General features: G+C 44.2%; 1 protein-coding gene across 8 annotated transcripts in view; it reads right to left on the bottom strand.

Annotated features, from left to right (window-relative positions):
* SCUBE1 (signal peptide, CUB domain and EGF like domain containing 1) overlaps positions 1-25,312 on the bottom strand; it is a 228,219-nt gene that overhangs the window by 83,155 nt on the left and 119,752 nt on the right. For 4 of the 8 annotated variants that reach the window (XM_074227126.1, XM_074227127.1, XM_074227129.1 and 1 more), the window contains exon 5: positions 856-981. The exons of 3 other annotated variants lie outside the window; for them this stretch is intronic. In XM_074227126.1, the coding sequence (XP_074083227.1) occupies positions 856-981 (126 nt within the window). The remainder of the gene's footprint in view (positions 1-855; positions 982-25,312) is intronic. One more of the 8 variants, XM_074227128.1, reaches the window with a different exon arrangement.

The following is a 25,312-nucleotide window of genomic DNA, read 5'->3' as shown; positions in this document are numbered from 1 at the left end:
ACTTTTTCTTCTGAAATTTTCAAACCAGCCAGCATCACAGTTTCAGTAGAGAGAATTGTATATTTGGAGGAGAGAGAGAGAAGAATCTGGTCACAGTAGAACATGATGGCTTACAGGGCCTAGTGTTCCTAAGTGTCCTACATTGGAATGCTGCCAAGTTCCTGGAGGTCTGGGCCTAGGATGGCAACAAAAAGATTTATCAGGGGCAACTGCATTGTGGTGAGCTCAGTGCTTGTGCTTGGGGGTTTCCTGGTCCATGCTCCAATACTGTTAATTTCCAAGAACCATTAGGAGCTCTGGGGATACAAATGACAAGTCCAGGTCAAACCTTTACTGCTTTGTTTCCCTTGCTTTTCATATCCTGTTAACAACATGCATGCCCCTCATCCTTTCTTTCAGCCTGTCTTTACAAGCAGAGATATCCCCTCATCTGGGTCCCAGGTTTCATAACTTCTGTGGGAGCTCTATTTATAATGGAAAATATTAACCCAGGTCATTTCCTATTTTGGGAGGATTTGTGTGGAGAGTTTATGTATGGAAAAGATGCTAGCAAAGTTCACTCTGTCGTACTGCATTTCTGCTTCCAAGGCCAGATTTTGGTTGTTTCCAGGGAAAAGAAAATGGGGAAGTAGCCCCTCAAAACAGCAGGAACCAAAGACTTTATGGACTGAACCTTGGAACTTATATCCAACCCATTTGTTATCAGGGTACAAGTCACCCCTACCCCAAGGCTAGCTGATGATCTTGGTCTCTGGAAAACAATGGCAGCATGAACAAGGCAACACAGAAATACTTTTCTTTGGCAAAGCAGACAGGTTGGGGGGACATTTGACACATCAGTCTCCATCTACCTACGTGTGCAGTCCCTCTGGTTTTTGGCAAGTTCAAAGCCAGGCCTACATTCACAGGCAACCCCACCTTTGGGCGTCTCCCGGCAGATATGTGCGCACCCATGATCTTTGTTCATACAGTTCATACCCTCTGAAAAGAGAGAGAGGAAGAGAGAGAGAGAGGGAGGGGGGAGGAGAGAAAAACAAAATTGGGCTGAAAAGATGTTGCCAATTAAATTTAATCAATGACATGGCTTTATTACTCTACCATCTGCAGAAGTCCTCCCCCTGGTCCCCTGCCCTTCTGCCCTCCAACACTAATGTTATCTCTGTTAATGGGTAAATTGTCATCACAACTGGAACTTCTAGTCAATCTTGCTGCTCTGTCAGTAATACTGTGGGACCCACTGAGATTCATTGTTATGTCTTTTTGACCCCATGTATTATATTCATGGACTTCACAGTGGTAAATTGGATTTATCTCTATAATTTAAATTTTGGGGGACAGAATGTAAGAGCAGATGAGGATAACATGGGAAGCTTCGAAAGGAGTCAGGAGCTAATTAGATTTTATTAGCCATGCACATTTAAGTCATTGAAAGAATGACTTGTGGGTCTCCACTCAACACACATCAGGTACTAAGAGAAAGTTCCACCCTATACTAGGAATAAAAGGGTGTCCAAGTCTTGGCAAGGTGATTCCACATAGCTCCTTGGGTCAAGTTCATGTCTTCTAAGCTCACTGGTGTTCAGCACCAAGGGCAGCTACTGCTCAGGCTTCAGAGGAAGTGGGGCTGCTCTTGTTCCTGGGTGGTATGGTCCTGGAGACCTCAAGACCTCAATACAACCTCAACTTCTGCTTGGGGCCCACTTCTTGTTTTTCCTGATTGGGGCTTCACTTCCAGTTGGATCTCACCTTTCTAACAGATAGTCATGACTGCTTCTGCTAACAGAACTCATATGCTATGGTGCAAAGAGCCCTGGACTCTCATTATCAGGAAGAACACTGGGTCAAGTCATACCTTTCAACATTTGCTGTGCCCTACCCTCTTGAAAACTCAAGTTTTCTTATCTTGAAAAGAAGTTGGACTAGATCTCTTTAAGGTTCCTTATAGCTCTGTCATCTTGTGATTTTTTTTTTCCTGCTTAGCTCCTTTCTTGTACCCTTTACTCTATATATGTCTTTCATGTTCTTTTGACCTACTTCCTCCTCTTCCTCTTCCTCTTCCTCCTCCTTCTCAGTCTTGTTAATATAATGTCTAACTGGGAACTTCTTCCCAGTTTGAGAATCCTTGGTCCAGTTTGTTGTCCACAACTTGATAGTTGTTCCATGCTTATTTTCCCAATGCTTGTTCCTAGTTCTACAGTCCTTGTAGTTCAGTTCAAGCCTTGAAGGAAGGTTAGATAGAGCAATAAATTTGAAATCAGAGGACCTGAGGTTGAAATCTATCTGAATTTTCAACTTGCTCCCTGTGTGACCTTAGGCAAATCACTTAAACCCTTGGGGGCTCAATTTCCCCATCTGTAGCATGACAGTATTGGGTCATCTGATCTCAAAGCTTCCTTCCAATCTTAAATCTATGATCTAAGTATTGATATTTGCCCAGAATTTACATAAGTCCTTGGAACTCAACTCATGAATCTTATACCTGAGGTGGAAAACAGGAATTACAGTGGGAAATCATTTAACTGTTCTAGGTCAGAGTGAGAGGAGGGCAAAGGCAGGAGTAAGTGATTGATCTCTTAGGGGTCTTTCAGCTTTATATCCTGTTTCTTAAGCCAAAGCCATTGCACTTGGGGAAGAAGCTCAGTCATTAACTACAACCCCAACTGCTTCAGTGGAGCAGAAATACAATAAATATTCTGATATGGGAGCATAACTTGTCTGTAGCATCACTGTCTTTTTTTGTCACCTTAGAAACTTCCAAGCTGTGACTGTCCCACTCTGGGGTCATTTGGGGGCTTGAGCAAAACCAGGTTAAGGTTTCCATCTTTCTTCCCTCCAGACATAAATGGAGCATGGTATGTTTGGCGGGGAGGCAAGGGACAGCATTGGCTGAGGAGTCAGAGGACCTAAGTTTGAACCTTGGTTTTGCCTCTTCCTCTCTATTAGCCTCACTCTGGTCCTTTCTTTCCTCCTAAGTAAAATGATAGTGCTGACTTGTATAATCATCCACTGTTTTGGATTATCTGTGTTCCCTTAGCATGAAGAACTAAATTTCCTAAGTCTGTTTACAATCCAGTCCTCAGTGACTTGTGGCTAGGTCCCTGAATTTTCTCTACTGGGAAGAGGCTTATCTTGGCCCAACGAGTTTGAACATCAGTCATCAAAACCATGTTGATCTCTTGACTGCTTGTCTCAAAGAGGAGGACTAAGGCAAGCGTCAACAATAGAGTGAGAGAGCTCAGCTTCCTAAGGAGAGCAGCCTAACAATGGGCCTTATAAGGTAGAGGTGTTCCAGCAGAAGCTAAATGTACAAGATACCTGGTAGAGATTCTAGAGAGGTGAGTTATTCAATGGGTGGGGGTTTGGCTGGAGTGTGGGGACTGATTCTTTTTTGCCATCATGACCCTATCACCTCACACTATGCCTGGCACAGACCTGTTAATTGAGGGGCAATATCAAGTCCTTCCAAGCAAAAGGTCCCCCTAAGTCAGCTAACTCACCCCCTCCTTGAACTCACCTGGAAGGCTCAACTTGAAGACAGCTAGTGAAGGGGAGCCCACTACCTCCTACTTTGGGGCAGCTGTAACTTCCATCCAAAGGCAAGAGGTATTTTCATGATCTTACCAAACATAAGGATGATTTCCCTCACATTGAGATTAAATCTTCCCCTGCGAGTTTTACCCACTTGCTCCCAATGCTCTTTTGGAAATAGGCAGAATGGGTCTAATCCCTCATTCACATGGCCAGCCCTCAAATGCTTTGAGAATACAGGAGCCATCACATTTCCCTTAAGCCTTCTGGTCTTGAGGCTAGGCATCCCTAGGTCCTTCAAGTGATTGTCAATTCTTTGTGGTATTTCCAGGTTTCTCTCACAGTTACCATCATTCTTCCAGGTTCCTAGGACTTGAGAATTCTTCTTGACTTCTCACTCTCCCTTATCCCACAAATCCAACCACTTGCCAAGCTTGAAGTATCCAGCATTCCTCATCACTCTCTCCTCATTACTCAGCCAACAACCACCTGGCTTTCTCATCATCTCTTGCCTGACTGACACAATAGCCTCTTGTCCAATGCAGCTGACAAAGTGATGTCCTCGATGCCCAGATCTGACCATTTTACTCACTCCTCTGTTCCCAAACAGCAGCAGCTTACTGTTCCTTCTAGAACAAAATCTAAAGTCTAGTTTGGAAAGTCCTTTATGACCTGGTCTCCTCCAACTCTTTCCCCTAATATTATACTTGACTCCCCTTCCTGCCCCTTCTGGTCCAGCTGAATCCCCCTTCTCTGTGTTCTGGCTCTATGTGGTCCATCTCCTGTTTCCATCCTTTGGCACTGTTTCTCCCTCATGTCTAGCACTCATTCTCTCCCCCCACCCCTTCACAGGCTTTCTGCAAGGCTCAGCCTTTCTGATCACCTTGCTGCCTGAGCCCTCTTTTCTAACTCCTCATAATAGACAGAGAGATGTACCTGTTGTCTTCCTTGGTAGAATAGTAGCTCCTTGAGTGTGTGGACTGCTTCTTTTTTGCATTCAATGACCCTATCACCTCACACTGTGTCTGGCACAGGCCTGTTAATTGAGAGGCAGTATCAAGTCTTTCCACTGTCCTGCTTGCCCACCTCTGGAGGCTCTTGAGGCATCTTGTTGCTCTTCCTCTCCAAAGGAAAATAGCATGTTGGCCAGATGAGAACCTCCCAGAATGTGGGATAGCTGGAATATCACTGTCCTAATGGTGTCCTGGGTACTTTGTTCATGATTCTTAGCTACTATGTCATACCATTGACCTCTGACCTACTCTTCAACTTTGAGCCTCCAGAATTCTAAGACTACCTCAGATAACCATTCCTATTTCCTGCTTCTCCAAATATGGACCTGGCCTCTCAGTCCATATCTCCAAGCCCAGGGTAAAGAAGGTTACCAAAAGAAATCACTTAGCAATGGGAATCAGGAACACAAATATTAGACTCTTCTAACAAGACTTACCTTCCTGGGTTGGCCATTGTGTATCCCTTGTACAGGCTAAAAAGAACTGCTCAATAGCCAAATTTTTACTGATCTGAGAGCAAGAGTGCCTTGGCATGCTTCCTTACCAATTCTTCAGGTATTGGTGAAAGGAACATGTACGTTAGGAAGGCAGATTAATGCAGAGTAAGCTAAACCAAGCCACATCATAGCCAGGGAGACTGGGAAGAAGAGCTAGCATGGATTTAGATTGGACTGTATTCAGGAAGCTACCATAATATTGTTTTATTTTATTTCATTTTTTTACAATTACATGCAGAGGTAGTTTTCAACATTCATCCATTTGCACACTTTTGAGTTCCACAGTTTTCTACCTATCTCCTTCCCTCCCCCTACCCCAAGGCAGCATATAATCTGGTAAAAGTTATATATGCACAATCATGTTTGACATAGTTCCATTACCTATAGTATTCTTCCCAGCCCTTGTGGCACCAGAACAGGGGATGCTTCCAAAGGAATATCTCAAGGTGCATTTTTCAAAAATTAAGCCTTTACTCTGGATTCTAGTGCACATGTGCCACACTAATAGAAAGTCAGTGGGAACAAACCTGACCTCCCAGACATGCCTACTTCTCCTTGGTCTGATTTCACAACCAACTCCAGAGCTAACTTTTCCTTCTAGTTGAGTAGGAATCTTTTGACACTGATCATTGGAAATCACAAAGCAAATGAGAGATTTTGAACTAGAACTCACCAGGACCTGTAAGCCCTGTGATGAGGAGCATTTGGCTGGGCAGGGTGAAGAGCAGGCCATGGGGAGAGTGGGAAGAACTGTGACTATATAAGGGAGACCAGGGCTTTTCTGGTTTTTGGACTTCTGGGATTGAATTTAGAGAACACCAATGGCACTTTCCGGTCTTTAGTAGCATGGGAACACTAAAGCTTGGCACACAGTGACTATAAGAAGTTCATCTAGGATGCCACCAGATGGCAGACTGGGGAACCCTTCCTCCCTTCACTGCCTAACCCTACTCCCATCACATGCATCATCACTTTGTCTCTCACACAAATACAACAATGTGGATGTCCCACCTTCCCTTGAACTCAGGTAGACTCAGTGTGTGGTTTGTGGTCATTGGCCTAGTATTAGCCTTACTAGTTAGGGCTCTGGTGTGGTGTCCTGAAAGGGCAGACTTTGGAGTCAGTCTCTGGGTTTGAATCCTGGTTTTATGAGTTTCCCTGACCATGGCACCCCACCCCCCACCCCGGCCTCTTTGGGCTTTAGTTTCTTCATTTGAAATAATCATTGTTGACTTTTACATGTGCAGCACTTGAAAATTTACCAAACCTTTATAAACTTTTATTTCACTTAAGAACTACAAGTATCATTCCCCCCATTAAAGAGCTGAGGTGGCTGACTGCTCTATGTGGGGCCATTCTAATAGGGGTGAGGGAGGTTGGATTTTAATCTAGGCTTTGAAGGCTAGTTTGTTCACATGGTTCTTTGCATAAACCATGATCTCTGAACTTGAATCTCAGTTCTAGCTCTCAGTCCTAGGATCCTGTGAAAGAGAACCCCCTCCTCCCACTGAAGGGAAGACATCTTATTCTCTTGAATACCAATTGAGTCCAAAAAGAGAAAGGTAGTTAGGCAATGGGATTAGAAAGAGCACCCTTTCCTGAGGCAGAGAAAAAGGCCTGGAGAGGTAGGGAGGAAGACATTCATCCCATGAAGGACAAGTGATAAATTGATTCAATTGAGCAAATAATCATCAGTTGCCTTCAATTAAGAAAGCCCTCCCCTCCCTGACCCAGGCAACAAAGAGAACAAGACTATTTATTACCAAGGAGAACTCTTGGTTTTAGAGCACAAATAAGGATTACAAAACATTTTTCAGAGCAGTCCCTTGGGTGGTGGTGGTGAGGCATTATCATTGCTTTCCCACTTCATGGGTAAGGAAACTGAATCTTAGACAAGTCCAAGGAATTGCTTAAGACACTGAAAAAAAGTATTGGAAAAGTGCAGGATGCTTCTGGAGCATAGGAGAGCCCAAGAAGGACAGAGTCCTCTGCATGCTCAACACTTCCTAGGAAACATCTATCCCATCAAGGCCTCAAAAAACAGCAAGGATGGGCCATGGGCCCAACTCTGCCCTGGCCACAGTGGTGTGGCTGCACAGCTGTTGCCTTTAGACATTCTTGGTTAATGGTGAAAAAGCAGCTGTTGCAAGGAAACCTTTAGTAAGTAACCAAGGGCCCACTCAGACTAGCTGCCTCCCATAGGAATCCTGTTCTCTTCTAGTGCTGATGATGAGCACACACACCAGACCCTAGTGGGAGATGCTGTCGGAACAGAAGGCTAGGCTGGCTTGTTGAGAACCCTAAATGATATGGTAGGAACCAAGAGCTGGCAGGGCTAACATCCTCTGACTACAGAGTTCTTGTGACTTCTGACAGGCTGATCAAGTGGGCAGGAACCTGTTGTCAAAGATACCAACCTTGTACTGTACAGTCTTTACTCCTGGCCCTTTGGGGTGTACTATGTCTGGGGTTTCCGGGAAGCATTCCTTATTCTTCCCAGGCTAAATGATCTGTCCTTTCCCATCCCCTGTCTAAAGAGAGACAGGACACTCACTTGACTAAAGAGCAGCATCTTGGAAAGAGGGCAGGAGGGAGGTAGAAGCCCTAACACTTAGGTGTATAATTGTGACCCAATGAATCCAACTCATATAAGGCCAGCAGTCATGGTAAGTTCCCATCAAAAGTCGTTGAGCCAAGGTTGGTGACTACTTATGAGGAAGGTCAGAGGGGAACCTCTTTTGGATTGGATTGGACTATCTGGCCCCCAAGGGCCCCCTGAAATCCTGTCACCCAGTAGTTCATCGAATCAATGACTATACAACGACTGATATTTATATGGTGTTTAAGGTTTGCAAAATACTTTAGATGGACACCAGGATCCTAGACAAGGAGCTGGAAGGGGTCATGAGTGTTCTCATTTTACAGATGAAGAAACTGAGATTCAGAGAGAGGTGCCAACTTGTCCAGGGTCACATAACTAGGGTGAATTTGAGCAATTCTTCCTCACTCCAAGTGCAGCTCGTCATCCATGCTGCTATTCACAATTTTGCTTGATCACCATGACAACCATGTGAGTAAGGTATAATGGCTATTATTCCCATTTGACAGCTGAGGAAATTGAAACTGAGACAAGTGTCTGAGGTGAGATTTGAGCCAAGACTTTTCCTGTTTCCAAGTCCAACTCTTGACTCTGCCAACTACTCATCATCACAAATTACACACAATTCTCCAAGGACCCAACCAACTCAGGGGAACCTAAATACAAATGGGTGGGAAACTCTACCCAGAGATCCAGACTCCCTTTCTCTGCCACAAACAGATCTCCCCCAGCTTTCTCCCACTTTCCATATCTGCTTGCCTAGGTGTCTGGGCTTTCTTTGCTTTGATAAAATGTTTTCTGGCAGCCTTGGAGGGAAGAGGGCTCTTAGCGGCAACCTCTCTGCCCTTACAGATCTATAACCCTGCCTTCCTGGCAGAATGGATTTCATGGAAGATTACTATAAAAAATTAATGGAGATGAGGAGGAAATTCAGAACACCAGGATAATGTTCATTCAGATTATACCTAAAAGAATATTTTACAGCCAGGACAGCTAGGTTGTGCAGTGGATAGACACTGGCCTCAGAATCAGGAGGACAGGAGTTTGAATCCAGCCTCAGACACTTGACTAGTAAGTTAGTTTTGTGGTATTAGGCAAGTCACTTAACCCTGATTACCTCACATCCAGGGCCATCTCCAGTTGTCCTGATTCATATTTAACCACTCAGATGGCTCTGTAGGAGAAAGTGGGGCTTGTGACTTAGACTTAGATTCCCCCCTTCAATCCAGTCCAGTTCACATGCTTATCATGGCATCACCTCCCTGCTGTTGTGGTGTTCTTTGAAAAAAAATGGACAAACATTATTTTGCAGCCAAATAAAATATTTGCCCCTTCCCCCCAACAAGGCACCTGAATGGTGTGATTTGTGGTCACATTCTTTGCTTGGAATGACATCTGAATTGAGCAGACATATCTTCTGAAAGGGTACTTCCTGGCAAATCTTGGTCTAGATCCATTTATTATCTGATCCTTCCCACTTTAAAGGGCTGGGACCATCTTCCCAGGTATATTTGTTTGAGATGTTCATTTATGTGGAGGGTATTGTGTATAGCACAGGTGTCTGCAAGCCCTGGCTCAGGGGCAGAAGGTCTGAGGCAGGGGGAGTACAGAGAATGCTCCAGGAAGACATGGGACATGGGTTTGAGAACTTGGCTGTGCTATGATAACCTACAGGATGTTAGGCCTTTCACTTCACTTAGTACCATGGAGAGGATTGGCAGACAACATGGACCCCAGTCATTAATTAATTGGCATCTTGGGCGGTCATTTCCCTGGGAGGCCCCTCTAGGTTTCTGTTAAATAAGAAGATTAAACTAGATGATATCAGGTTTCTTCTAGGTCTAATTGCTGTGGTGTCTCTGACCTCAGTTTCCTATTCTATTATTTTTTTTTTAGGTTTTTGCAAGGCAAATGGGGTTAAGTGGCTTGCCCAAGACTACACAGCTAGGTAATTATTAAGTGTCTGAGACCAGATTTGAACCCAGGTACTCCTGACTCCAAGGCCGGTGCTTTATCCACTACACCACCTAGCTGCCCCTTCCTATTCTATTAAATGAGAGCTCTGGAGTGGATATTGTTGACGTTTCCCTCCAGCTGTGAATCATGGCTTAGTTTGGGCTTCTCCAGGAACATGCTCTGGGACCTTGGACCAACTTCCTCCTCTCTCTCGACCTCCTGGGTTTCCTGCTACTCAGTCAGCCTTGGCTTCAAAAACTAGGAAAGGTGAAAGACATTTGACTCAGAAATCAAAACATTTCCTAAAAAGTGACACATGGTTCTGAGAAGGAAATGTGATCTTCAGATTGGATTAGAGACCATCAAAAGCATTTTGTTCATTTGCAAACCCCATGGGCAGGGGCCCAGGCAAAAGGAACGTGTCTGGCTACAAGAAGTATGTCATGGTAGAACGCTTGGAGCCTATGGGTAGGGAGGGGTCGACCTGGGGGCTCCAAGGAGTAGAGAGGTCAGGAATTGTAGTCAATGGCAGTGACCTTGCAGGCACCTGGTGGTCACCCTTCACCTCCTCCCCTCACTCCCTTTGGGCAGAGTTAGACTGCCTGGGCCTTTGGAGCAAGGTCCAAGAGTCTGGGAGGTTGGAGGGAGCAGTTTCCCTGTTTCCAGAATTCCTCCCAATTCCCCAGAACTTAATGGGAGGTGGGGCATTCATCTGCTTTTGGCTGTGGAGACTAGTAGAAAGAATTCCAGCCAGTGATTGAAATGGAAATAAATAATAGCAACAATAAATTGGCAAAATAACCTAGACTCTTGAGAAGGTAGTTTCAGTTAGACTTTGAGGGAGTGGACAACTGGCCCTGGACCCTGAGGCAGAGAGCTGGAGTCTGAGGACTGGTTCTATTATTCCCTAACTACTTGATCTGGAACAGTAAAATGTCTTCGATGGACAACGGGAAGGAGGGCAGAGTTGGAGGACCTGTGTTTAAAGCCTGCTCCCTACTACCTATGGGAACCTAAGACTATTTCCTGATCCTCTCTGAGTCCCACTTCCTTCATATGGTATAAAACAAAACAGAAGACCAAGAAAAACTTGGAGGGCTGTCCTCAGTAGCTCCTGAGATACAGTGGCCATAATGGGCCCCTAGTCTCTAGTTTACATTTAAACTGATGATTAAACATAAGATTGCTTGAGGAGGAAGGGAGGGAGCAGTAGCCCCTGTTGGGGGGTGGAGGGGCTTAGCAGACACTGTCTGCACTTATCAGAAAGGAGAATTGGAGAGGGGAAATCATCACTTCCTTTCTCTGGCGATCAGTTTCATCATCTATAAAAGAGGGGGTGCATTACATGACCCTAGGTTTCCTCTGGCCCAATAAGATTTTTGTCATCTTTCCAGTATGGTTGTTGCAAGGATCCAGTGAGATAATACTCAGAAAAAGGAGCTCTCTGACCCTTAGTTTCATATCTTTAAAACTGAGCAGAGAATCTCTGTTGAAACTACTTCAAAGCCAGGGTTGTTGTAAAGAGTTGGAAATATAACAGACATGAAAACAATATAATATATATATATATATATATATAGTTATATTGTGAATATAACTCTTAGGCTTGAATAACACATTATTATTATCATGGTCATTAAATTGCTGACAAAATTACTGATGGACCCAGGACACAGGATGCAGACCTGGGTCACTACTATGCTACAGGAAGAGTAGGCTTGGAAATGGTCAGTTGTAAACAGCTCACTGAGACTGGGAGAAGAGGGACTCAACTTCTCTGCATCTAAGAAGAAGAAATAGTCTTGTGCTATTTCAGATTTTTATTAATTAGATGGTTTATGAAATAAATGACATCTTTTATCAGTTTGGCAACTGACTTTAAGCTGAGGTATGGTTGTTATCTTGGATGAAAGAGGCAGGATCCAAAATGCCAGTGATAAGCTGAATGTATGAAGGGGTGGAGTGAGGTGGGAATAGAAGGGATAAGTCAGTGAAAGGATGAATCTGAGATTATTACCCTGGGCAAGGATTGGAAGGGCAGTGGTACCGCTGACTAGAATAAGGGAGGTTTGGAAAACAGGTTAGATGAGAAAGAAAAGTTAATGGAATATCCTAGTGGATCTCCAACAAGTAATTGGCATCATAGTTGTAGAATTCAGTATACATTAGGGATTGCCTTATAGATGCTGTTCTTATCTACAGAGATGTAGAAATATAGCATATGGGACTTGACAAGATTATGGAAACAGACAGATAGAGAATGAGACAGAAATAGAGGCAGAATGAAGAGAGATGGAAAGAGAGAAGAGAGAAAGGGAAAAGGAAAGAGATGAAAGAAAATGAGAGGAAGAGAGAATATGAGAAGGAAAGAAAGGAGAAAAACGGGAAAGAGAGAGAGAGGAGGGAGATAGTCAGATAGACAGACAAACTTTGCCTGGATTGAGTTTTTCAAATTCAATTTAATAAGCATTTTTAAAAGCTTTTTGAGTGTATAAGGAGGCCAGGTGGTGCACTGGATAAAGTGACAGACCTAGAGTCAGGAAGACTCTTTTTATTTGAGTTCAAATCTGGCCTCAGATACTTATTAGCAAATCACTTCACTCAGTTTCCCCATCTCTCAAATGCACTAGAGAAGGAAATGGCCAATCACTCCAGTGTCCCTGCCAAGCAAATCACCCTTGGGATCACAGGGAGTCAGGCACAACTCAACAGCAACAGAGTGCATAGTAAAACAAAAGACCAGGTGCTGGGGATCTGTATTAGGATCAGAGCAGAAGAATCCTTCCCTTAAAGAATTTATATTCTCCTGGTGTATGCTCACACTTGGGAGCAGAAGGGGGGCTGAAGAGCCAGTCAAAGGGCATAAGGTGGGGCGGCTAGGTGGTGCAGTGGATAAAGCACCGGCCCTGGAGTCAGGAGTACCTGGGTTCAAATCCGGTCTCAGATACTTAATAATTACCTAGCTGTGTGGCCTTGGGCAAGCCACTTAACCCCGTTTGCCTTGCAAAAACCTAAAAAAAAAAAAGGGCATAAGGCAACAAGTATGAGGAAGGCCAGGAAAGAATTTGAGGGAAGGAGAGGCAATTAGTGTTAAAATTTGGTCAAGTAGGTTGAAGATTGGGAACTAACCACTGGATCTGACCATGAAACAACTGGTGCTAATTTAGTGAAATCAGTGAAGGTCAAGGAGGAGGCCATAGAAGGCAGAGTGCAAAGAATGAGGAATGAGGACAGTTTGGGATGAGGAAGCAAGAGTAGCAAAAGTTGATCATTCTTTCTAGGAATCTGGCTGCAAATGAGATTTGGGCTATAGGATGATACCTGAGAGATTGGCAGGGTCAACCAAAGCATTTTTTTTTTTTTTAGTTTTTGCAAGGCAAACGGGGTTAAGTGACTTGCCCAAGGCCACACAGCTAGGTAATTATAACCAAAGTATTTTTAAGGATATTTGCAAAATAGTAGGAAGTAAAGAATGAAAATATGAGATCACTGGAGCAAACTCCCAGAGGAGAGGTTGAGAGCCTAAGTAGGCATTAGTCCTGACAAAAGAAGGATCATCGACAATATTCTGGAAAGCTGGGACACAAGAAGAGAAGACTGGTGAAACTGTTGAGGCAAGAAGGGGCATATGTCTGATGGCCTCAGAGTCCACCCAGGAAGAACTGAAGATTGCAAGGGTAACAGGGAGGCGGGGACTGGGAAGGGACCACTTTCCTCTAGAACCCACTGCTCCACAACCATGAGGCTTCCATTCAATTCTGACCACTTCATTTGAAGAAAAGCACTGGCGAAATAGTGCATGTGTCTTCAGGAGGATGACCAGGATTAACAGGGAACTAGAGACCAGGTCATGGGGGGGGGTATTTAGTCTAGAACAACATGCTGGTTGCTTTTAGGTAGGCCAGGAGTTGGGGAGGCAGAGAGTGGACTGATGTTAAGATCCAAAACAACAGCAACAACACAATTCTTCATAACAATTAGAACTATCCAAAAGTAGAACAGTTAAGTGAGTTCCCTGTCAATTAGAGATAAGCAAGTTAAGACTGAGGTATTGTCAAGACGATTTTTGTTCAGGTAGAGTCAGACTAGATGCCTTCTGAAGACAATTCTTTGGTTTTCTGGATTTCTAAAGTCCAGTTTAGGGCCTGTTCCACTCTATATAGCCATGTCCTTTTTGTGACCCCAAGAAAGGCAAAGCCGATTCTGAGGAAAGAGATCTCATTTCAAGCAGTGAACCTTAGGGATAGTTCAGTTTTGTTTCCAGGCACATTCTGGATAGCTTCAGAGAGAGGCTATTTTTTTTCCTTTTGCTCTGGCCCTAATACAGCTCCCTTTGTGTTTGAGCTGAAAAGTTTCAGCAAGACCTCAGCAGGCTGGGACCATGGAAGATGTAATTTTCCTCTCACTGACTCCAGGCTTGGCTGTGCAAATTGCCTCCCTGCAGCGCTGGGGGTGAATGATCTGTGAGCAGATCTGCCCATTTGCTGGATACACTATAACTGGTTTGCCTTCGTGCTTTCTGTTCATTTCCCCTTATCAGACAATTTATCTAACTCAAATCCAGCATAATCCACGGGCTGATCCATGAGAAGATCCAGGCAATTGCTCCTGCTGCCTCAACTCTTCTCCCTAGGGCACTTCCCCCAGTGCAACAAGTCCCCATGGCACCCCCAAAGCAGGGTGAGCCAAAGATGGCAACCATAGTGGTCACCTTCATTTTCATGGAGGATGAAGCTAAGGCCCAGAGATGGGAAGGAATTGAGGCAAGTGACTGTGTCCTCTGGCACTGCACCAATGTGCCTCTAGAGAAGAATTCAGATCAGTGAGATTGGTGCAAATTCTAGTGGAGACTTGGGGTGCCTGGAGAGCAGGGCAAGGTTTTGAATGCCTTTTATTGTATCCCCAGCACTCAACCCACTGCCCATCACCTAAGAGGTACTTTAATCAATGCTTGTTGACTGTGACCTTGAGAAAATGAGCTTCAGTCCCCTTGTTTGTAAAAAATGAAAAAGTATAACTACTGTTTCTTCCTTACTTCATCCCCCCCCCCCCCCAAGGATTGTTGTGAGGAACATGCTCAATAAACCTTTAGGAACTATAAAAGTGGGAGTTTTTATTATTATTATTCCACAAGCTTGCTATTCAAGAGCATCTATGAAATTCCATGATCCCCAGGCTCTATGATGGACAACTTTCTCCCCAGTGCTGCATGTGTTCCAGGACCCACTCTGTTATCACTAGGCTGTCACTAGGTGAACCATTCCTTATCATGGTTTACTTTGGAAGTCTAGAACTTGTATTTGGGGCAAGACCAGAGGAACAAAGATCTGGACTTGCAAATCTGGTGGAGGTCAAAGAAAGACAAAGAAGGAGCCAGCCTGAGAGCTAATATGCATTTCTCTGTAAATGGTACCTACAACTCCTCCCGACTTTGGGCATGCCCTGAGATGCTGGTGTTCTCCAAATATGCATGAATACAGATAAGAGCAGGCAGGGACTTGCCCAAGGTCAACAAAGTAGGATTAAAGCCCCTATCCAGTGTTTGTTCTACTAACTAGGGGGAAAAAATCCAACTTCCAAACCCAGTGTCCATTTGGTCCTGGGACAGAAGGGTGCTTTAAAATGCTTCCTCATTTTGGACCTGCACATGATAATTTATTCTGAGTCTCTACTTGGCTCAATCCAATTTTAACCAAGTTAGTAAATTCATTCTTTCTTTCTTTCTTTCTTTCTTTCTTTCTTTCTTTCTTTCTTTCTTTCTTTCTTTCTTTCTTTCTTTCTTTTTCTTTCTTTCTTCTTTCCTTCTTTCTTTCTTCTTTCCTTCTTTCTTTCTTTCTTTCTAACGCACACTTCACTTCCATTACTTGGGAAGTTTTGTGCTCTTAATTAGGTTTCCTTGTGTTTTCTCAGGAGCACTCTAGACAGATAACACCTTTCTTCTATTTCAGGCTTAAGGTTTCTCCCTTCTCTGCTGTCACAGTGCCATTTTAAGGAAATCTGTTCTACAAAATCCAATTTATAAGTTCCATAAGTCAGGAGATGATTCAGATTGCAAAAACAATTCTCGTTTTACCAAAGAATTCATTCCTGGAATAGTAATTGTTTACCTGGACCTAACAGTACCCTGTTACTTAATAGAGAAGTTCAAGAAAGGACATTACCTACAACGGAAAAAACATAGAATAACAATTGCTAGAAGGCACCCTAGATCATCAAACAGAGGATGTCTTGCTGGGGACATGTCTGCTGAAATCTGCAGGATTTTAGAGCTGTGAGAGGACTTTGCCATCTCTTGGTCCAGCTTTCTCAAGTCACAAATGGGCATATTGATGCTCAGAGATGTTGATCAGGGTCCCTTTTACCCAGTGGTAAGGGATCGAGGTGTGTAACCCCAAGTCCAGTGCCCTGGAGGCAAACAGAGCCTAGCTGGAGTCAGGGACTCTTTAGAAGAGAGGATAAACTACACCTTAGTTCGCAGGGATGGGAAAACCTTTCACATTGCCCCAAACCCCACTCTTCTCTCGATGGGCCCCACTATCTCATGGCTACTTTCTCTGAACTCTGGGGGCCATTCTGTTCTTGATTTGCCTCTTGTCACAAGGTTCATCCCACACACCTCTTCCTTAACATTCTTGAGATAGCCACTGTGTGGTGTTGAGGAAAGAAAAGGAGCTCAAGGACCCCACTTTGCATCAAGGCTCTGCTAGTGACCCCCTCTAGGACCTTCATCACCAGATCAAGATAGGTCTAGAATGGGACAGATCTTAGTACAGGGGAGTCCTGACTCTGGAGTACGAGTACCTGGTTTTAAACCCCACCCTTGAGACTTGGAACTTGTGTGGCCTTCTCTGGGTCTCAGTTTCCTTTTTTTCTTCAATGGGGAAGCTGAACTTGATGACCCCTTCCAACTTTAAGTCCCATGATCTCTTGAGGGACCAACCTAGAATGAAGTCAATGCCATCTTTGATATGATAACTGTCAGTTGGAAACCTTGCATGGAATCAGATCACTTTGTCTGAACAATTCACTTCAGGATAATCCCTTTGGTCCAATTGAGAAGGAGAGGGGCTTCCAGGAGGAAGAGGAGGTCTAGTCCCATCCCCTGCCTCACTGAGTTCATAAGTTCACCAAACTCCAGTGACTTTGTGACCCTTCAGCTCATACTCCTTTGCTTTCAGTTAAAGGCCTTCCCAATCTGGTTCTAATTTAGTTTTCTGGCTTTGTTCCCCATTAGTTCCCCTGCAAGAATTCTATAGTCCAGAGAAACTGGTCTTGCTGTGCTCCTGACCTTCTGTCTCTCCTTCTTGTGTCTGCCTTGACTCTGGGATGCCTTCTCTGGCCAGCATAGTCCCCTTCCAACATTCTATTTCTATAGTGCATATACAGATGTGTTGTCTCCCAGACAGACCACGGATACCCAATGCCTTGCCTAATGGCTGGCACCTAGGGAGGGCCAAAGAAGTGATTCCCTAGCCTGGGAAAGCCTTATCCCTCTTGACTGTCTTTAGATGCATGGGTCATACAAGTGTCCCTGGACTCTCCTGAGGGGCTTCAGTTTAATTGTCCTGTGCTTTGTGTCTGGAAGTTGAAGGGATGTATGAGAATGGAGTTAGGGGGCAAGTGAAAGACTAAAGGTAGAGAGGTTGCCCCTGGGAGAGCCCTCTTTTCTATTCTTTGGACATCTAAGGAGTCTCAAAAGGATCCACTGTCAGATTGAGAACCTTTTTTTCTGCAACCTAGGACTGAACACTGTCCCTTGTCAGGGGAAATGTGTGTCATCAATACAAACAGGTCTAAACATGCTGGCCTTCCCTGTGTGACAGCAGAGCTCAGTCATACCAGAAGCCAAAGAGAGCAGGAATGAGGAGGACCGAGGCAGCTGGACCTTGGTCCCAAGTGTGAATCCCTTCTGAGACACTGACTAATGAGGTGACTCTGGGCAAGTCAAACAGGGACAATCACAGCACCAACTCATTGTCAAAAGCTTGGTCCAGTGCCCACACATAGCAGGCACTTAATAGAGGCAATTATTGTTATTGTTGTTATTATTATTATTATTATTATTATTATTATTATTATCATTGTTACTAATAATAGGAGGAAAGCACTTTGTAAACTTTAAAGTTAACATAAATGTTATCTCTTATTACTGTTGCTAGATAAAGTTTTCATTTGGGGACAATTACTGTGCTAATGATGAAAAGATGAAAATACAGACCTTAATCTCAAGGAATTGCTGTTTTAAAAGGGAAAGTAGCATATAAGGGGAACTAAAAATGGGAGGTGCAATGGGCCTTTTTGGGGTCAAGGTAGTGAGGAGGGGAAGAAGAAATCTTGAGATTGAGTTGAACTGGGTGTGAAGTGAGTACATCTAGGGCCTGTCAGGAAGTGATGTTCTATGTGAAGCAGTCGCCAGTGACGGGGGCTGGATCTGGGAAAGGGCTTTTGGTTATGAAGAATACATAGTGAGTGAGCTGAACAGGAAACAAAGAGTGACTTGGCCCCTCAGGAAATGGTGGCTAGCTAGTCCTGGTCCTTGGCCCTTTAGGAAATGGCATCTGACCTATCTTGGTCCTTGAGCCCTTTGAAGATGATGGACTGGGGAATCCTGGCCCTTGGGTTCTTAAATTAATGGCAACTGGTTGCTGTTAGTCCCTGCACGTAATGACTTCATGATCTTAAATGAGGCCCTTTCCTACCATGAGCCTGAGCAAGATGTAAACTCCTTGGTGGCTCAGGCTGTTGTCAATTTTATTTTGTATCTCCAGTGCCTGGCACTTTAAAAACAAGGATCATTTACAAAGTAAATTTAGTTTTTCAGAATGATTTGTATTTGTTAAATTAAAACTAAAAAGATGGGCCCATAAATTCATTGGTAGAGGAAAATCCTGGTAGGGCCATTCCCTTTACCACTGCTGACTATCTTGGGCATACCTGGGGCACCTGGAGATAAAATGTTCTGTCTGGGGACCTAAAGCCAGAATTAAAGTTGGGACTTGAACTCAAGGCTGCCTGGCTTGGAAACCTATTCTCTCTGCTGTCCCTACAGGCTATCATCAGCTCTATCCCAGCATTAACTGGATGAGACCTTATAGGCCATCCAGACCAATTCCTTCAGTTAGAGAAGAGGAAACCCAGAGAATCTAACTTGACCAAGAAGCAGAACTGGCTTTAATATGTAATTATTGAATTGAATTGTGGTTAAGTTTCCTCTGAATAACAGAGATAAGAATTCCCAACCAAATTCCTCATATATTCGTGGTAAATATTTGGGATATGAAAATGCTTCATAAGGATGTTGCCATCTCCCATCCTCCCTCAACCTTGGACAGCTCCTGGTTGTCCATTCTGCCTCAGGTAGTCAGATTGGGCCCAACACTGCACATTTGGGCTGGCTGACCAGGGTTAAGGTCAGAAGTGTAGCAGTGCTTCTGAGTTAAGCTCTGTCTCTCTTGATCTAGTAGGGGCCTCAACCATTAAATTGAATTTAACAGCACTCGAGGTCAGAGGATCAAGATTACAAGCAGTTAGGGACCTTCAAGAGAGATCCAATCTGGTGTCCGCTTCTTAATAAGGAAGAATCTGAGGCCCATAGAGGGCAGTAACTTGACTCCAAATCAGGCACTCTTTCCATTGGATCACCCTGCCTATCTTCATTAAATATAACATCAGTACTTAGGGATACAAAGACCAAATGGCAACCAACCTCTGCCCTCAAAGAACTCACACCAGTAGATATGATATATACATAGACAAATGCAAATGAGGTGGATCAAGGAAGAAGAGGACAGCAACTAGAGGAATCAGGAAAGGTATTCCATGCTGGGAGAAACCCAAGTCAATTGAATAAATGTTTGTTCAAAAAATGAATGAGTAAAGATATGTGACTGAGAAGCCCAAGGAGTAAGTAACCAGTATAAGCACTGACTTCCCTGACTTTGTACCAATGTAACCCATATTTTAAATGAAGGAACCGGCTCCCACACAGAGCTGTCCCAACTCTTTGCTTGCACCTTGGAGACCTTGCCTTGGTACATGTTCACATTACTCTAGTGACTGTAGGTTTTGCCAAGGCCTTTCCTTAGAGCTAGCCTGGGAGGGAGGCCAGGCAGGTTTTACTGACTATTTCATAGAGGAGGAAACCACAGCTAGCCACTAACTCACTGTTGAATGGTAGATAAGAGACTTTTCCTCTCTCAGCTTCAGGTTTCCATAAAATTAAGGATTTGAACTCTTGTTTTATGATCTTGCTTTTTTGCAAGGCAATGGAGTTTCAGTGACTTGCCCAAGTTCATACAGCTAGGTAATTATTAAGTGTCTGAGGCCAAATTTAAACTCAGGTACTCCTGACTCCAGGGCCAATGCTAGGATTTCAACTCCCTTTTTAAAAAAATTTATTTAATTATTTTTAATTTCACAATTTCCCCCCAATCTCACTTCCTTCCCTCCACTCCCACAGAAGGCAATCTGTTGGTCTTTACATTGTTTCCATGGTATACACTGATCTAAGTTGAGTGCGATGAGAGCGAAATCATATAGGATTTTAACTCTGAAGTTTCCTTCTAGTTCTAGATTTCCTTGAGATTTTAGTGTAATAGTTGGGGGAGAGAGGGCAATGAACTAAAGATTGTGGACATGGGGACCAAAAAAGAATATTTATGGAGTTGGAATTACCATCTTCCTTCAAAGTGCTACTAAAACTTTGACCATCCCTCTTTGAAGCCTTTCCAGATCTCTGTTCCCAACCCTGGAGGTTAGCTGGCTTTGATTTGTTAACACAATTTGTATTTACTTCTATGTGTCCCTGCTCTTTCAGGAAGGGTTTGTCCCAGTGGGTCTTATGTCTCTGTCAGCTCTCTTGTTGAGCTTTCAGGGCCCTTGCAACTTTATGTTCTATGGGCCCTCAGGATTCCTTGAGCTCAACCGCTGGATAATGAACAGTCTCATAGGGGAAATTCCCTGCACTATTCAATAATCCACATGCAAAAAAGAAATAGGATTCAGTTTCAAAGAGTTGCAGAAAGATTCCCAACAGAATACTGATGACAAATCTCTGCTTATTGATCCATCTTAAGAATTAGTTACCAAAGATCAAATGTCCACAAGTAGGCTGGTAGTGTAGGGGTTAACACCCTCAATTTTTTTTTCCATAAGAAGAACCAGTGACTTAGAGGGTCAAATGAATTGTACATGGTCATCTCCCAGCACATGTTGAACCTGTCCATCTAATTTCTGGGATGTCACATTTTCTCCTGCAATGAAAGGGCTTTTCTGATCTGCCCTAATCTGTTCTCACCCTCCCTCTACTTTTCCACTGCTCTCCAATATGGACTCTACTCAAATTCATCTGGTCTCTTCATTCCTTCCTCTGACCAACACCTATGCCAGACTCATGATCTCCACCTTTCTTCACATCTCCCCTACTAAAAATGCCACCTTCCCTTGCTCTTCCCCCCACTGCAGCTCTACTTATCTAAAGATTGCCAGCATTCAAAGGCCAGGAGGAGACAGGACCAATGACTACTCCTAGGGATTTGCTAATGTGAATTTTTAAGATCAGTTTACCTGTAGTTCATTTTGGTAAAGGAAAAGATAGCCAAACTGATCAAGCTCACAAACTTTCTGTAGTAACTCTCACTCTGTCTCTTCCCTGGGAGCTGCAGAGTTATCTGATTATTACCAAAAGATAGAAGGAGGATGTATATAGGAGGCATTCATCGTTGCTGAGATCAATGTCCACCTCATCCTTCCCTTTCCCCCTTAGCATTCAACATATTGTGGAAGAAACCCAACCAGGGAAATCGACTCTGAGGAAAGGAAGAGAGATGAGTATTGAAAAATCAAAGCCCTTCTTGGCTATGGACCATAAGGATAAGGAGTGGTCAGAGGAAGTCTGTGAGCTTCTTACAGGCTGTTCCAAATGATTGAGAAGACTGGGTTTGCAGAGACTTATTGAGAGGATTATGAAAGGTAGAATGTACATTTCTGTGGTCTTTGTAACTCTTAGTCCCAGCAGAATGCTGGGTTTACCCTAAATGTTCAATAAAAGCTTGCTGGATTGAAATGAATTGATTTCCTGTTCAGGGACATGTTGGCCTAGATGGCCTCTAAGTTGCCTTCCAGCGCTGGGCTTTTGTGAGAGGAATCATCAGAATACTTTCCATCTGGCTAATACACAACATAGAGCTTAATCAGGCCCTGACTCTTCCATGATTTCATTTCATCCAAACAGCAGCCATCTGAGGGAAGCTGGGCAGGCCTCATTAGCTCTCTTTCACTCAAGTGGAACATGACAGGAAGGGAAAATTAAGCTACTCCTAGCCCTACTCTCTCCCTGGCTGGGACTCCCCCTTCCACTCTTCCCTCAGTCTGGAAGAGTGCTCCGAGGCCCTGACCCAGAGCTGCAACAATGAGAGGGGTTCTTTGGAAAGCCTGCCCAGGGCAGCCAGATGACTCAGGTCTGCTCCCCAAGGTACCACCGATCCTTCCTTTGGGCAGTGTAAGAAGAGCCCAGTCTCATGTTCAGGAGATTCCAGGTCTGGTGCTGGCTCTGCATCCATTCAGTTTCAACTACCACTTCTGAAGACCTGCCATGTGGGAGGCGCAGAGACCAGTGCTGGAGATGTCCTAGCCTGCAGCCTCTGCCCAACAGGAATGGGACCAGATGATCTGGATATGACATTCAGGGTCCTACTTTCTAAGGGCTCTTTCGAGTTTGATGATCTGTGTTCTATGTTCCAAGGTCCCTTTGTGTTTCTGAGCCACTTGTTGTGTGAACTCCATAGTGGTAAACACTATGCTAAGTGCTGGGATTAGGAAGAAAGGTGAAAAAACATTCCCCTTTCTCAAGGAGCCCAAAGTCTGGGCTTTATGGGCTTTATAAGAGCCAACAACTCTAAACAAACAAGCCAGAGGGAAGGCATCCAGGGCAATGGGGAAAGGCTTCCTGTAGAAAGAAAGCCCTGGAGGGGAAGCATTCCAGGGCCGGGGGCAGCCTGACATGGGGAGATGGGAGGGGATGCAAGGGCAGTCTGGAAAAGGGGAACAAGAACTTGGGGAAATGTTAATGAATTCAGTCTGGGAAATATTAAGTGTAAGATGACCACAGGCCATCCAGTTTGAGACGTCCTGTAGGCAGATGGAGATTTGAGACTGGGAGTCAGGAGAGAGGTTAGGGCCAAAAAGGTGGATTGGAGAGTCATTAGCAAAGAGTTGTTAAGCTATCCAAGTGAAAAAATATAAAGGGAGAAGAGAAGAGGACTCAGGACAGAGCCCTGTGGGACTGATTAGTGGACACAACCTGGATGAAGATCTAGCAAAGGAGACAAGAAGTGGGCAGAGAAGTAGGAGAATGGAAAACTCGGAGAGAAGAGAATGATGGGCAGTGTCATAGGCTGCAGAGAGGTTAAGATGGCCATTAAGAATTGAGGGAAGGCCCTTGGATTTAGAGAATGTTCTCCTCACTCTGACACAAGCTGTCCTAAGTACCCTTCCAGCTCTTCCTTCCTATGATCTGGGCCCCCTCCAGCTTCTATCTGGACTGAACCTGGATTACACAATTGATCACTTGTGTGGCTGCTGACTGTTAGATGTTATTGATCTGGCATCTCCAAAGAAGCTGTCAGGACATACAAAACAGGTACTCAGCTGCTTGGGGTGGCCCACCACCAGCTGTTCTTGAGCCCTGAGACACATGGAAGGTTCTTAATTGGAACTGGAATACTATTTCCACCCCCTTCTCCAACCCAGGGAGTCAAAGTGGCTAGGGGGTGCCACTGGATACCTGGAGCCAGGAAAACCTGCAGGAAAATCAGATACCATGGGAGCCAGGACAAATCACTTAACCTCTGTCTACCTCAGTTTCCCATCAGCAGTTGCTTTGAAGGGTTGCTGTGAGGATCAGATGAAATGTTTGTAAAGCCCTTAGCACGGTGCTTGACCCAGAAGAGGCACTTAACTTCTTCCTCCCCTCCATATGCTTTCCTCCTTCCTTCTTTTCTTCCATCTCTCCTTCCTTTCTTCCTTCCTCTCCTTTCTTTTCTAATTTGAGCTCCCTGATTGCATATTCTGGCTTTTCCTTCATATCTCCAGGCCTGAGGACAGTGTCTGGCACCCAGGAAGTGCTTTAATAGGTGCTAGTTGACCAACTGTACCCTTCTTCTGGGGATGAAATGTCTGGAAGGAAAAGGCGTTCATCTTCTGACTTGAGCATTTTTAAGCCCCTGAATGTGGTTTGAAGGGAAATGGTTTTTAAATGCTATTATAGCTTTCTGATTGTTGGCAGCCTTGGAAAGAAGGAAAGCAAAACAAGGAAGAAAGAAAGGAAGGGTCGGAGGGAGGGAGACCTTTCTACAGTGAGTGTCATGTTCTAGACACTCTGCTAATCACTGAATATACAAAGACAGGAACAAAGACTGTCCCTAGCCTCAAGGAATTTAAACTGGGGAAGGGTGTGTTGGTCTGGGAAGTCACAGGGATGGTAAATGGGATTCATAGTGTAATGGAATGATCTAGCCATAGCCTATCTTGTCCAGAAGCAATATTAGTGTTGATTTGATTGTGGTTCCCAGAGTAGGACATGACAAGGCAATGGGGTGTCAAGGAAGGAAGGTAGGGAGGGTGGGGAGAGGGAAGGAACTGAGGGAGGGAAGTAGTGTGAGGAAGGAAGGAATTGAGGGAAGGAGGAAGAAGGGAAAGGAGGGAAAAAAGGAAAGAAGGAAGGAGGAAGATAATTAAGGAGGGAAGGAAGGGAGGGAAGAAGGGAGAAAGGAAGGAAGGAGGAAAGGATATGGAGGTAAGGAAGAAGTTAAGTGCCTATTCTGGGTCAAGCACTGCACTAAAAATGTCCCTAGCATAGGGGAGAAGATTATTGGTCAGCCATTAGTAGAACTACTCTTGGACAGGGCCAGCTCTAGACTGGAAAAGAAAAGCAAGATTGGATTTCCGCAAGGAGCTGTACATGGGGCATTTCTGCTGTCCTGTGAATGTTACCACTAAGACCACACCAGTCAATCAAATGATTGGAGGAGTAACATAATTAGGCTTATTAAGATGAGGGGGATGTTGTGCCGTCATCCTTCTCATTTGCCTGTACCAGAATTACATATCCCAGGGCCTGATTTTTAGAAAACTGAATGAAGAGGGTTACATTTGGAGACAGAAGGGCTGGGATTGAGCCCATGTTGTACCCTTCTTAGCTCTGACTTTCAGATGATCATCTTCCCTTGTCTAGGCCTTGGTTTACTTTTCTTTAAAATGAGGACATTTATCTGGATTAGGAATTCTTGACCTTTTTTTTGTCATGAGACCTTTTGCCAGTCTGGTGAAATGGAATCAAGGTTAGAAGACCATCTTTAAATTTAAATGCTAAATTATTGGAGGATTAGTGAAAATAAAACTGGATTTAGTTTTTAGTCCCAGTTCATGGAGTCCCTGAAATCTATGTCTAAGTTAAGAACTCTTGGTCTGGGAAGTATCCAGGGTCCCTTTTGGTTCTTACATTCGACCAGTCTGAGCGCTCACCGGGAACTTTTCTCTTTCACACTTGAATTCTATTGATCTGCCTCATGTAACAGTTAATGAGGGCCAGTGCCATGTTAGAGCTAAGCTTTCAATCTTATCCTACGTATAGATCAACTATGGAGCAGTCAAGAAACCCAGTGCCCATCCAGGGGCCTTGGTGCAGACCCTTACTCTTTCAGTTTCCTCAGCATTTCATC

Source organism: Macrotis lagotis, chromosome 2 (genome assembly GCF_037893015.1).
Source record: "Macrotis lagotis isolate mMagLag1 chromosome 2, bilby.v1.9.chrom.fasta, whole genome shotgun sequence".
In the NCBI taxonomy this organism is placed as follows: Eukaryota; Metazoa; Chordata; class Mammalia; order Peramelemorphia; family Peramelidae; genus Macrotis; species Macrotis lagotis.
The sequence above is the reverse complement of the archived record's forward strand: the minus strand, read 5'-3'. Positions and strand labels throughout refer to the sequence as shown.